The following is a 14944-nucleotide window of genomic DNA, read 5'->3' as shown; positions in this document are numbered from 1 at the left end:
ACAAGCTGCATTTCAAACTGTAGTTAGAAACTTGTGCTTTTCTGAAACTGACCTGACCAAAGTAATCTCCAGGAAATCCTTGTTTAAAGATAAGGCACAAATCCGTGGTACTGATTTGCAGACGATGGAGGCTCTGAAGACCACGTGTACCATGCTGGAGGAACAGGTCATGGATTTGGAGGCCCTAAACGACGAGCTGCTAGAAAAAGAGCGGCAGTGGGAGGCCTGGAGGAGCGTCCTGGGTGACGAGAAATCCCAGTTTGAGTGTCGGGTTCGAGAGCTGCAGAGGATGTTGGACACCGAGAAACAGAGCAGGTGGGGTTTTGTGTTTGTGGAAAGCTCATGACAGGTGACCGCAGGAGGATCAGCCTGAGAGTTGTGAACAGGGTGATCAGCTTTCCCAGCTGAGACTGAGAAGCTTCCTGGGGCACAAGCCTCCTGGTGCTTAAAACCAGGAGACTCTTGGGCAAACCAGGATGGGGTGGTCACCCTAGTTGTAAACGTAGATAGTGTGAGTTGGATTCTGTGGCTATGGCTGGTATCTGTTTTCCCCACGCAGAGGCCTGGGCATCAGGGCAAATACCTCTGTTTTCTGTGCAGAAACACTCTCATGAGGTTTCTTATCAGAGTAACCATAGCAAGAACATTACCATTTTAATCCTGGTCATGTGGAGTGCTAGTCTTCCCTCCACCCCAGGATTCCTCAACCTTGGCACTATTGACATGTCAGGCTGGGTCATTCTTTGTTATGGGGGCTGTCCTGTGCATTGTAGGATATTGAGCAGCATACCTCGTCTCTGCTCACTAGATGCCACCAACAACCCCCTTCCCAAGTTGTGACAACAAGTATGTCTCTGGACATTGCCCCCAATATTCCCAGTGTCTCCATTGTCCCCAGTGGAGAACCACTGCTTTACAAGAATAGTTTAGTGTTTTTTTTTTCCTTTTCTTGGAGACAGAGTCTGACTCTGTCACCCAGGCTGGAGTGCAGTGGCACCATCTCAGTTCACTGCAACCTCCACCTCCAGGGTTCAAGAGATTCTCCTTCCTCAGCCTCCCAAGTAGCTAGGAATACAGGTGCGCGCCACTATGCCCGGCTAATTTTTTTTGTATTTTTAGTAGAGATGGGTTTTCACTGTGTTGGCCAGGCTGGTCTTGAACTCCTGACCTCAAGTAATCCACCTGCCTTGGTCTCCCAGAGTACTGGGATTACAGGCATGAGCCACCATGCCTGCCTGTTTTTTCTTTTTTTTCCTTTCTTAGTAGGAAGTGATAATAATCAGTTCAGGTAGTGTCGTTCCTCTGCTTTCTCACTTTTGTTTCCACAGTTCACCTAGTATAGATTTCCCTTCCTGCGGGGCCACAGTGGTGCAATTGTGTACTCCATAGCTCTGAGGGTTGCTGGTCACATTGAAGATGTCATAGACTGGAAGAGTTGTTATGACAGATTTACAGCTCATGGCAGGAAACTGTTTTTGTTTCTGACAAAATTGGTACGTGATGACGTTTCACAGATGGAAAGAAATGGCCTAGAAGGACGGGTGCCGCTTTCCAGTTTGTACAAAGGCACGATATGGGCTAGTGTGTGCCCCGTGACTTCCTGTCTGCACAGCTAATTGGATCCATTTTTCATAACCTTGCTCATGTCACCTTCCTCTGAAACTTACCTTCCTGTGATTCTCTGAACTCCTTAAGCAAGATAAGCTATCCGTAGAAATATCAATCAATGAATTAATCTGTGTCACACTCTTTTGGGTATCTCTCACATTTACTGGGCCATAGTAGGCTCAACTAAATATATCAGATGGATTATGCAAAGTTCAACTGAGCTTCAAAAGTTTGGAGGTAAAAGATGAGAACCCTTACATTTCAAGAGAAATGGTAGAAACAGTTCCTTTTTGTGGATCCTCCCAGCTTCTACACTCAGGGTATTTGTTGATGTGAGGGACTGCTGTTTAAGTCTCCTGTTCCAGCTTCCTTCTGAATCCTTAGACTCTGCCATCCTCACTATAAGTTCTGGTTGTTTTCTCACAGACCCCTTCCCTCCCGCCCTCAAGTGCAGCTCCTATCCTAGCTGTTTCTAGGGACCTACGGAGATCATTTTTGGGGTAGGATCTGGCTTCAGCATCAAGAAATACATGACCGTACATGGAAGGTATAATTATGAACTGTTCTCAGGAAGACTAGCATTAGTCTGCTTTCATTTCATGTCTGCTTTCAGGGCAATTGTGGAAGATCGTGCCTTTCTTTTCTTTTTTTTTTCTTTTTTCTGTTTTGGTATTATGTGGGGTACTGAGATGAGTAAAATATAATTGTTAATCTGTGTTCTCAAGAGCCTAAGAGTCTACTGGAGGAGATATGGATTCAGATATTTAGGAGAGATGGGGAGGCCGAAGCGGGTGGATCACTTGAGGTCAGGAGTCTGAGACCAACCTGGCCAACATGGCGAAATCCTGTCTTTACAAAAAATACAAAAATTAGCCGGGTGTGGTGGCATGCGCCTGTAGTCCAAGCTACTTGGGAGGCTGAGGCAGGAGAATTGCTTGAATCTTGGAGGTGGAGGTTGCAGTGAGCTGAGATGGCGCCACTGAACTCCAGCCTGGGCGACAGAGTGAGACTCCATCTCAAATATGTATATATATATTTAGGAGAGAAATACAGTTATGCTTTGGATACAGAACAAGGTGACGTTGCTTCTGAGAAGAGAAAGTGGAAACAGTTTAATGGAGATCATAGCATTTGAATTTATCCTTGAAGGCTGAGTAAGATTTGAGTTTGCAGAGTAGCAAAGGAGGGGATGGCCAGTGGAGGAGATTGTATAAGCCAAAGTGTGGAAGTAGGAAGCATGATACCTAAATGGGGAAAGGGAAGTGATTTTTTTTTCCCAGTTTGCTTCTGATTTTTCTGTTCTTTAGCATTATTTATGGAGACACTCAACAGATTCAAGTTTCACTTTCGTTTTTTCTTTCTTTTTTGAGATGGAGTCTTGCTCTGTTGCCCAGGGTGGAGTGCAGTGGCACCATCTTGGCTCACTGCAACCTCCGCCTCCCAAGTTCAAGCAGTTCTTCTGCCTCAGCCTCCTGAGTAGCTGGGATTGCAGGCACGCGCCACCATGCCTGACTAATTTTTTGTATTTGTTGTAGAGATGGGGTTTCACCATGTTGGCCAGGCTGGTCTCGAACTCTTGACCTTAGGTGATCCGCCCACCTCAGCCTCCCAAAGTGTTGGGATTAAGACGTGAGCCACCACACCCAGCCTCAAGTTTCAGTTTCTTGATGAGTACCCAAAAACATTTAACTTTTTTTTGTTGTTTGTTTGTTTTGTTTTTTTTTTTTGAGATGGAGTCTTGCTCTGTCACCCAGGCTGGAGTGCGGTGGTGTGATCTTGGCTCACTGCAACTTCCACCTCCTGGGTTCAAGTGATTCTCCTGCCTCAGCCTCCTGAGTAGCTGGGATTAGGGGTGCACACCACCACACCCGGCTAATTTTGTATTTTTAGTAAAGATGGGATTTCACCATGTTGGCCAGGCTGGTCTGGAACTCCTGACCTCAGGTAATCCACTCACCTTGGCCTCCCAAACTGTTGGGATTACAGGTGTGAGCCACTGCGCCTGGCCTGTTTTGTTTTTTCTCACCCAAACCTAACATGGGTCAAATCTTTGCTTGGTAAGCTGTTGGAAAGGAAGACAGTTTGGAACTAGGAGTCAAGGTTGGGCATCTCTCTGGCCTGCAGCCTGTTTAGTTGCTCGTCAGGATTAGAGATGGACCAGCCTTCTTTCAGCAGGTCAGCTGTTTGGGGGGCTTCCAAAAGCTGACCTGTGTTTTTCTGGCAGGGCGAGAGCCGATCAGCGGATCACCGAGTCTCGCCAGGTGGTGGAGCTGGCAGTGAAGGAGCACAAGGCGGAGATTCTCGCTCTGCAGCAGGCTCTCAAAGAGCAGAAGCTGAAGGCCGAGAGCCTCTCTGACAAGGTCAGCGCCCACCCCTTCTGCTTTTTAGGAAAACATTTTCGTTTCCTTCTTTTAAAGGCACGCTTGATAAAAATTCAAATGCAATCCATGGCAAACATATTTCATAAACATATGTTCATGCACTCCAAAAATGTCCCATGGTTTTGCCTTACCATGGGACATTTTTGGTTGGCAGTAGCGTGGGTGGGTGTGGTGGGTGCCCAGTGATCACAGTTGGCCAGTGACTTTTTAAAATCTGTGTGTCTAGGCCCTTGAAGTTCGAATTTTGATCTGGGTGTTCTACTCTCTGGTTGTCTGGCATCTTATTTCCAGAAGGCTTTATGGATTGAATGCTGTGCATCTTTGGGAAGTTCTTGGTGGCAGTGACTAATGCTCATCCCATTGCTGCAGTAATAGGTAGCTCAGCTTCTCCTTGTTCCAAGTTCAGGGTCATGATAGGGTCTGATGACGCATTCCAGTTCTCAGTATTTCACATGGGAAATACACGTGTTCCATCCATGTGCCTCTCCATATTACATTTACAGTCATAACCAATGTTTTAGAGATTTTAGCTAATAATCTTGAGAGAGATACAGAATAGGTACTTCAGTGTTACAGATCACCAAGGTGAAGATCAGAGGAATTTTATGTATAAACACACAGATGCATACATAGACACTCTTTTTCATGCACATACACACACAAAATAACAATCTGATTTTATATTTTCTATAACTTTGTTATTTCATGATAGAAAAAATAGTTATTTGGGTCATTGTGGAAAATATAGAAACCACAGAAAAGTAAAGGAAATAATGGCTGGTCACCCATTGCTATTGTTTTATTCGTGAATTTATTTGCAGTCTCTGTGCTTATGTTTATGCATATACACACATACATAGACATACGTATGTATTTTTATAAATTAGATTCTCATGTGTACAGCTTTACATGTTTTTATTAAAAATCATTTAACTGCAGGTTTTTTCTGAGTTGAGTATTTTTTGAACATGTGATTCTAAAAAAAATAAATAAATTCCATGGAAGTACCTACTTTAATCATTATACTTGTATTGGAAATTTGAGCTTCCAGTATTTTGCCATATAAATAACAGTGTGATAAATATGAATCTTTATGGGCATCCATGATTATTTTCTTACCAGATACTTATATTAATAGAAACAGAATTATTAGATTTAAGGCCAGAGCTCTCTAGTGAGGAACACTCCTGAGTTCCCTGAAACTGGGTTACCACTTTTTTTTTTAGCATGAGGAAACTAGATTTATTAGAGATATGTGAGGCCTTTTATGTTTAATGTGAAAAATATTTTTTTCTAGTTGACTGCTCTTAAAGTATTAAGCAGCAAAGTCCTTTGTGTCTTTTAAAGCTCCAGACTTTGCAATACCTTATTGTCTTGATCTTCTCTTAATTGGGATGAATTTCTCCTTCCCAAGCCTTTCTTATCAAACTTAAAATCTGACAAAGCAGTCATTATTTGCGTATGTGTCTAGTTATGGGCCTTTCTGACTTGATGTAAGATCCTTGAGAGCTTAGTTATCCTTTCATCCTAAAAGCCATAATGCAGGTAGTAAGCATTCAGCATATGATTATTTAATTAAATTCAGCCAAAGCATGTCAGATAAATAAATCCTTGAGCAGTCATCTCCTAGAACTTGTCATGGCTATATTTAAGAGCCATCCCTTAGAAATAATTTCCATCCTCATTTAATAACCTATGGAAGACTCACCAGTGACATGGACTTCTGTATTTAGAAAAAAGCAACCTTTACGTTCTGACCTTTAGAACTCAATATTCTTTCTTCGTGAAGGTTCGTGGACATTCATAAAAGTTGTCAGCATCTAACATTCCTAAATGTGGCATTATGCCAATCTTTCCAAATGTCTAGCTCAATGACCTGGAGAAGAAGCATGCTATGCTTGAAATGAATGCCCGAAGCTTACAGCAGAAGCTGGAGACTGAACGAGAGCTCAAACAGAGGCTTCTGGAAGAGGTGAGTGTGAAACACCTGGGATAAGGGCCAAGTAGAATTTTTTTCTTTTAATAGGCTTTATTCTTTGGAGCAGCTTTAGGTTCACAGCAAAATTGAGCAGAAAGCACAAAGAGTTTCCACATACTCCCCGCCCCCTCCTCCCACAACGTCCCCAGCTGTCAACACCCTGTTCCAGAGTGGTCCATTTGTTACAATCAATGGGCCTGCACTGACACATCATCATCACCCCAAATGCATACTTTAAATTAGGTTTGCTCTTGGTGTTGTACATTCTATGGGTTTTGACAAATGTATAGTGACAGTTATCCACCTTTACCATATCATACAGGATAGTTTCACTGCCCTAAAAACCCTCTGTGCTCTGCCTGTTCATCCCTCCCCACCCTCAACTCCTGGCAGCCACTGATCTTTTGCTGTCTCCATAGTTTTCCCTTTTCCAGAATGTTGCATATCTGGAATCACACAGTATGTAGCCTTTCAGATTAGCTGCTTTCACTTTGTCATATGCATCCAGGTTTCCTCCATGTCTTTTCACGGCTGGTAGCTCATTTCTCTCTGGAGTCTTTTTTTTTTTTTTTTTGGTCTTGCTCTGTTGCCCAGGTTAAGGTGCGGTGGTGCAATTACTACTCACGGCAGCCTTGACTTCCTGGTTTCAGGTCGTCCTCCCACTCAGCCTCCTGAGTAGCTGGGACTACAGGTATATGCCACCATGCTCGAGTAATTTTTGTATTGTTTTGTAGAGACGGGGTTTCCCCGTGTTTCCCAGGCTGGCTGGTTTTGAACCCCTGGGCTCAAGTGATCTACCTGTCTTGGCCTCCCAAAGTGTTGGGGTTACAGGCATGAGTCCCCGTGCCCTGCCTGAACTTTTAAACAAATTTCTTAAAAAGATTTTTTTATTTCAATAGCTTTAGGGGTACAAGTGTTTTTTTGGTGACATGGTTGAATTGTGTGGTGGTGAAGTCTAGGCTTTTCATGTACCTGTGACCCAAATAGTGTATATCGTACCTGATAGGTAATTTTTCATCCCTCACTCCCCTCCTTGCCTTCCCCCTTCTGAGTCCACAGTGTCTATTATACCACTTTGTATGCCTTTGCATACTCATAGCTTAGCTCCCACTTGTAAGTGAGAACATGCAGTAGTTAGCTTTCCATTCCAGGTGGAATTTTGAAAGTGACAATTTGTCAGATCCAAATTAGACATTTTGAAATTAGAATTTTCAAGTAAGAGTATGGGGGTCATATAATGCTTGTCTTAAGGTATTTAATGCATTAAAAATATGTCATGAAGGCCAGAGGGTCTCTGTCATTTTTATCCTTCTACGTGAAGCTTAATAAAGTGTCAAGCACATAGCGTATGCCAAATAGAAGTTTATTAAATACATGGGTGAGTGAATATTGAGTTAAATTGTTCTTTAGAGCTAATACCAAAGTATATTAAGTTTCATGCCGATAGGACATCCATGCAAATTAGCTTCCTGCATAGGGCAGAATTTTATCAGATTATTCTGAGTACCAAATTTCATGAAGGCTTTTGAACATTGGGTAATTTAGTTAAAAATAATGTGTGCCCTGCTTTTGAAGCATAAAAAACAAGCTCAGACTGATCTCCTAAACCCATCCCTTACGTGATGGCTGGTACCTTTTCACAGAACTCTGAGAATCGCTATTTAAATTGATGACTACCTCTGACACCCCAGCCAGAGCCCTCTATGTTGAATCACTGATGATTCTGCTTTGTTCTTTAGGATTGACCTGCAAGGACAAATGCACTTTATAATGAAAAACTGGACTCCAAAGAGTATTCTGTTTAACCCTTAGTGAGCCTGACAGTTTAATTAACCAGAATGCCCTGTTCTGGCTGATGAGGTTTTGTCACATGATACCCATAGCTCCTGAGGCACTTTGCTGATAGAAGTAATACTGTTGTGCTATTAAGTTTGAAAAGTGTAGTGAAATTTTTGCAGGTGAGTATAAAATATTTTATTGAATGATAATTTTAAAAATATGGGTGGCTGAGGCATGAGCATTGCTTGAGGCCGAGAGTTTGAGACCAGTCTAGGCAGTATAGTGAGACCCCGCCTCTACCAAAAAAAAAAAAAAAAAAAAAAAATCAGCTAAGTGTGGTGGTGTGTACTTCTAGTCCCAGCTACTCAGGAGGCTGAGGTGGGAGGACCACTTGAGCTCAGGTGTTTGAGGCTGCATTGAGCTCTGATGGTACCACTGCACTGTAGCCTGGGTGACAGAGTGAGAACCTGTCTCAAAATAAAAATTAAAATGAAAAATATGGGTGGGAGTTTGGGAAAGTTCTAGAAATGGATGGTGGTGATGGTTACACAATAATATGAGTGTACTTAATGCCTCTGAACTATACACTTAAAAATGGTTAAAATGGTAAATTTTATGTGTATTTTGCCTCTGTAAACAATTTAAAAAATAAAATTTAATACTAAACACACATACACACACACACATTTGGTGAACACACACAGGAATTCACCCTATGGCCTTATGAACAACACTACAATGGGAACGTTAAATGTACCTCGTGGTCAAATAGAGAATTAGGGTCTTTTATCTGGGATGAATAGACAGTGTTCCCACTTTAGGCACATCCTGGAAACAGAAAGAACAGAAATAATCAATGCTCATGCCTGTCCTATTTTCCTTCTGAGAAGGCGAGTTGGCCCTGACAGCTCAGTACTTTGGTCCAAGGTTATGTGGTGAGTCAGTGACGACTCTAGGAATAGAGTGCCGGGATCCCGATCCAGTTCCCTCCTTCTCACTTCTAAACCTACATGAGAACATTTCCAGTTTCCCAGGATGTTCCTCACAGAAAGATTTTTGAGCACAGACATCTGGCTGACATTGAGCCTGAGGCGGATTTCTGCGACAGTTGAAGCCGTTCTGGAACAAAGAATGCTCTTTATTGCCCACATTGTGATTGGGCCTCCTGGTTGGTATGTGCTGTATAAGCATATGTGCCCAAGGTTTCCACCTCAGTGTCCTCTTCGTAGGTACGGAGACTTTTATTTTTTATTTTATTTTATTTTTTTTTTGAGACGGAGTCTTGCTGTGTCGCCCAGGTTGGAGTGCAGTGGCATGCTCTTGGTTCCCTGCAACCTCCACCTCCGAGGGTCAAGTGATTTTCCTGCCTCAGCCTCCTGAGTAGCTGAGATTACGGGTATACAACACCACTCCCGGCTAATTTTTTGTATTTTTAGTAGAGATGAGGTTTCACGATGTTGGCCCAGCTGATCTTGAACTTCTGGGCTCAAATGATCCGCCCACCTCAGCCTCCCAATGTGCTAGGATTATTGCATGAGCCACCATGCCCAGCCTATAAGGAGACTTTTAAATGGAGCCAGAATCAAAGTCTCAGAATTGAAAAAATTTTTATATTATGCAGTCTCAATTTCCAGCACTGTTCCCTTTATCTCTGCTCCTGACAAACTTTACTAATGGATCTTTCTTTCACATTTTTCCTCCTGGGCCCAAAATGACTTCAGACGCTTTCTCAACATGACACTTTATAGCCACTCTCAGTTCATTGGAAGTAACACCAGTGATCAAAGTCCAGTTGCTAGTCCTGGTCAAATTCATCTCTCATCCAAGGTAGAAGATGCCTTCCTCAGCACTCCTCATAGATAGGCCCCGTTGAACCTCGGCCTAAATACTTACAATGACTTTGGACATCCCAACCCATTTTCCAGCAACTCTCATTCTTAGAACATTCTTATTTGGAACTGAAACCTTGCACTTTTAAAAACCACTGGTTCCATTACGTTGAAACACATGAAATTAGAAAGTAGTCTGATATCTCCAACCAAAATGAGAGATTAATATTGATTAATAGTCAGATTACTTGATTAATTATTAAAATAACTAAGGTTTAATTAGCACTTACCATATGACTGACTGTCTGAGTACTTTACGTGAATTAACTCTTACGGTCCTTGCAACTTTCCTGCAAGATAACTAGTTTTATTATCTCTATGATAGTCAACTAGCTATCCAAATAGCTCTCGCACTCCAAATTGCCTTCTCTTTTATTTTTTCAAGTTTTTTTTGTATAGACGGGGGCTCCCTATGTTGCCTAGGCTGGCCTCAAACTCCTAGGCTCAAGTGATCCTCCCGCCTTGACCTCCCAAAGTGCTGGGATTACAAGAGTGAGCCACTGCGCCCGGCCACCTTCTTTTTTTTAAGTGAAACATTTTAGATCCCCTCAAGCTTTGGATGTTCTTTTCTGGTAGATTTGTCTTTCCACAGAGAGTTTCTACAAGGCCTTGTGGTCTGAATAGCACTGAATACATTGGGATCTTTCCATCTCCATACTGGGCTCTAAACCTCTGCCAATTACCTGGGCCCTTTGGGTAGTTTTGATCACATCACTGACACCATTGGTCTGTTAAATCATTACCTACCTTTCCACAAGTTTGCTTTTTCTTAAAAACATCTTTATGTTCTATATTTATTCCGTTGACAATTTAAAAATTACCATCCTACTGAAGTTTTTCTTGTTGGTCTTGATCCATTCTTCCAGCCCACTGGGGTTGTTTCATGCTCTTATTCTGTCATACAGCCCCTTTCTTTTTCCTGCCAGTTTCCTGTCACCCTTGTAAAATTGTTGGACAGGTCTAAACACACAGCTAAGGCCCCCCTTTCAGTCTAACACTGGCCCATGAATATACCTCTGTTTGCTTCTTTCTGGGAAGCAGGTAAATGCTTCTGAAAAACATTTTCATAGAGTACAAATGCCCCGCTTACTTTAACCAGCCTATTTCTTGGAAAGCCAATGGACAGTTGATGCGTTTATTCTAGAAAAATATTTTGAGCTTGGCTGTCACCAAACAGATTCTCGTCCGCAGCACTTGTTTCTCTGGTTTCTGCCTAGTAATTAATGTTGTCCTAAAATAGTGGGAAGAAACTAAAGAGGGTAATTTGCAGAAAAAATCACTCATGCTGCGGAGGAGGGTATCTTAGCTGTTTCTTTCCTTTCTTCCTGTATTTTAGGGGGCTCTGTGGTTTGATTGAGAAATTCCAGGTTATGCACATGGGCCAAATGGTTTTTTTAATTTTAATTTTAATTTTAATTTTTTTAGAGACAGGGTCTTGCTCTGTCATCCAGGCTGGAATGCAGTGGCATAATCATAGCTCATTGCCACTTTGAACTCATGGGCTCAAGCAGTCCTCCCACCTCAGCCTCCCAGAGTCCTGGGATTTCAGGCATGAGCCACTGTGCCCGGCCCCAAGTGATCTTTAGTTGGTAGCTCTTGGTTTGTGGCAGTGTTGTTAGCGAAAGGCAGATGGGAGGATGAGAGGGAGCACCTTAACTGAATGGAGGGAAGAAAGAAGGACAAAGGAGATGGAGAGGACAAACATTCAGTAAGCACCTGCTGTATACTGGGCACTGTGTTCAATATGTCATCCAGTGAGGCAAGCTAGTATACCCACTTTCAGATGAAGAAACTGAGGCTCCGAGAGGTGATAAATACAGACTTTAACAGATATCAGTGATATGGGAAGTGTAAAAGTCAGGATTTAAACCAGGGTCTGTAAGAATCTATCATCCAGGTCTTTCTACTGCAGCACGATGCCTTAGGGAATCAGCTACCTGTTAAGAGGAAGGGCAGGTGAGGAATATAAATGGAAAGAAAAACAGAGGTTTTTCCTCTCTGTCCAGAGGAAATTCTGAGGGCCAGGAAATTCTGAGATTATCATTGCCTCTGGGCCTGCTGGGATGGAGGAGTTTGGGGGCTGCCATAGGCCTTTTGGAATCTCCAGTGGTGATGTTCATTGCTTTGAGTAGCTCTCTGTCCCTAAGTCTGCAGAGGACCCAGGCTACCAGGGAAGAGATTATTTGGGCCACAGTAAGTGTTGTTAAGCTATAATCCAGGGTTTGAATAAAATCAAGCACCGTCTCATCAGGATGCCTGCTCTCTCCTGCTTTTTTAGAAATGGATGCGTTTTAGGAAAAAGAACCACAAAACCAGCGTCTTTATAGCCTGTCCTGTTTTCTGTTAACTTCCATTATAAAAATTGGAGCGAGATTTACAGCACAAAACTATTTTCAATATACTCAATGGAATTTCTTTTCTGGGTTTTACCAACACTCTGTACTTCTGGGATCTTCTTCTTCTTTTCCCCCAGTGTTGTAGAAATAACTCCCGTGATTGTGGCTATTCATGTACTTGTTGGGGTCTCTCACCCTGATGGGACACTTATTAAGTAAGGGATGATATGATTTCTCTTTGTGTATACCACACTGCATGCAAGGAGTAATTTCTCATAGCAACGATTAAGATCTTGAAAACAAAAAATAAAGACACATTGGACCTTAGTTGTCATGGCACTGAGTTGAATTGCCTTAGATGTCAACTCGGATGGCTCATGCCATCCAAAATATCCTCACCTTAATGTACCAAAATATCCTCAGTTGGAACTCAGGGAAGGCCAACCCTGCAGCCTGGACTTCCTGTAACGGTAAGGATCTTGGGACTTGTTGGCTGGCAGAGGTTTCTGTGCAAATTCATTTTAACTGTGCTTGCATCCTTTTGGAATAGATGACAATTGGTAATTCTGAATTGAGATGATTTTGAAAGCTGTACTTCTGGTGCCATGCCTGAAATTAGTTTGAAATAGGAACAGCGGGGGAACAAATTGTATTGTGTGCAGTATCAAGCATTTCCCTGGCCCTTCTCCCCACTAGCAAGCCAAATTACAGCAGCAGATGGACCTGCAGAAAAATCACATTTTCCGTCTGACTCAAGGACTGCAAGAAGCTCTAGATCGGGCTGATCTGCTGAAGACAGAAAGAAGTGACCTGGAGTATCAGCTGGAAAACATTCAGGTGAGGACTGGCAGAGGGAATCTGCTTAAAAATGGTCTGCATGGCTGGGCTCAGTGGCTCATGCCTGTAATCCCAGCACTTTGGGAGGCTGAGGTGGGCAGATCACCTGAGGTCAGGAGTTCGAGACCAGCCTGGCCAACATGGTGAAACCGCGTCTCTACTAAAAATACAAAAATTAGCTGGGCGTGGTGGCGGGTACTTATAGTCCCAGCTACTTGGGAGACTGAGGAAGGAGAATGGCTTGAACCCAGGAGGTGGAGGTTGCAGTGGGCTGAGATCACACCACTGCACTCCAGCCTGGGCAACAGAGCAAGACTGTCTCAAGAAAATAAATAAACAAACAAACAAATAAATAAATAAATAAATAAAATGGTCTGCAGAGGCAAAGCACGATGGTAGAGTCATCTGGTAAAACTGTCGGTATCTTTTTGCTGCATATTGTGTGTATTTTCCCCAAGATTTTATTTTCAAAGATTTCAAACATTCAGAGAAGTTGGAAGATTTCTATAGTGACCATGACCTACAATGAACCTGTTGCTATTTTTACTTTTTCACGTATTTATCTATAAATACATCTTTTTTTCTCCTTTGCAGTAAAATTGGGACTAAATAAATACCGACTCAGTACTGTTTGTGTTGAATTTTCATATGTTAGCATCCTAACAGCTTCACTGTTTAGTTTCTTAAAGTACCAACTTTAAAAGTAGACTTCTGTCTGGGTTTGAGGTTAGTGTGTTTTCTTGAATTTTAGGTTCTCTATTCTCATGAAAAGGTGAAAATGGAAGGCACTATTTCTCAACAAACCAAACTCATCGATTTTCTGCAAGCCAAAATGGACCAACCTGCTAAAAAGAAAAAGGTGAGTCAAAGTGTTTGAAAAGTGGGAGTTGTCAGTTTCACTCATCATTCATGGCTCAGTGCACACCACTGCGATATATCATCATAGAAACATAGAAGAAAACAAAGTACACTTCTTTTTTATTTTTGGTTTTATTTTGGGTTGAAAAATAGATTTTGAGATAATTATAATAGGTCTTATCGAAAGATATCATTAATCAAATGTAACAAACTACTTTTTGTTTCTGGCCATTCAAATCGTAGTATCTTTCGCTGTTAAAGAAGTCATCCCTTTCCGGCCCACACACATAGCAGCTGGAGCAGAGGGGTGTGTGCAGAGAGAAAGGTTTACACCTAAGTCATGCGTACATGACTCCAGAGGGGGTTAGCAAGTCACGAGTATGCAGCTTCAGCAGTTCAGGTCTATCATACCACACTCCAGAAAGGACTTTAACAGTGATCTAGTCCAGTCCTTTTGACTGGCTCACAAAGAGACAAGAACTCAGGGAGTTGGAGTGACCTGCCTGAAGTGTCTGACTGGACACTTCTCCGCTCTGCCAAGTACTGAACATCCCTTTTAGATCGTAAGAGACGAATTACAAACTAGGGGCAGGGTTATACGTAGTGCACATGAGAAGATTGTTTTTCATAAGCCCAATCTATACATGCTTTTCCCACTAAAGCCTTCATACTAGGTTTGGCCAGGTGTTCCCAGTTCCAAGAAAAGTTTCAAAGGAGCTTGCAGTTTCCTTCCAATTGCAGAAGCCTACCATAGTGGCAGTGGCAGTGGTTTTACAGGAGAGGCCTTGATGACTTAGAATACTTAGGAGGGAGGAGTGGAGGGCTGAAGTTGACAGTTATCTCAGTATTTCCAATGCTGTCTTCACTGTAAGGGGATGAGCACAACATTCAAAGGCCGCCTCCCACTAGACGTTGGCTGCATGGGAAGGATTTTCTTGCATGCTGCGTGACTGTAAATGGTTGTTATGCTTATGATATTTAATCTTTTTTATTTTAGCAGTGAACTGTTATCTGGTTATGTCACTTGATTTAGTTAGGGTGTTTCCATTTGTTATTATTTTTTTTTTTTAGTTAACTTTTTTTTAAGTTGCATTATTCTGTTTTCCTTTTTTTCCATGTATAGTAAATATTTTCATTTGCCTTTTTTTTTTTTGAGTAAGCCCCTTGTTTTGACCTCATTTTAGCATTCTTTTTAAAATTTTGCTTCCTTTTACAAAACACTCATCTCTGTGTCTTGTAACTGAGCATCATGAGACATATTTCAAGGCAAGAGTGACC

General features: G+C 42.2%; 1 protein-coding gene across 14 annotated transcripts in view; it reads left to right on the top strand.

Moving 5' to 3' along the window:
• The window catches only part of CIT (citron rho-interacting serine/threonine kinase), a 197790-nt gene that overhangs the window by 148160 nt on the left and 34686 nt on the right, over positions 1–14944 (top strand). For all 14 annotated transcript variants that reach the window (XM_028829964.2, XM_077955375.1, XM_028829963.2 and 11 more), the window contains 5 exons: positions 122–315; positions 3833–3968; positions 5857–5961; positions 12668–12808; positions 13560–13667. In XM_028829964.2, the coding sequence (XP_028685797.1) occupies positions 122–315; positions 3833–3968; positions 5857–5961; positions 12668–12808; positions 13560–13667 (684 nt within the window). The remainder of the gene's footprint in view (positions 1–121; positions 316–3832; positions 3969–5856; positions 5962–12667; positions 12809–13559; positions 13668–14944) is intronic.

The sequence above is a fragment of the Macaca mulatta genome, chromosome 11 (assembly GCF_049350105.2).
Source record: "Macaca mulatta isolate MMU2019108-1 chromosome 11, T2T-MMU8v2.0, whole genome shotgun sequence".
NCBI lineage: Eukaryota > Metazoa > Chordata > Mammalia > Primates > Cercopithecidae > Macaca > Macaca mulatta.
Note: the sequence above shows the minus strand (reverse complement) of the source record. Positions and strands in the feature narration are given on the sequence as shown.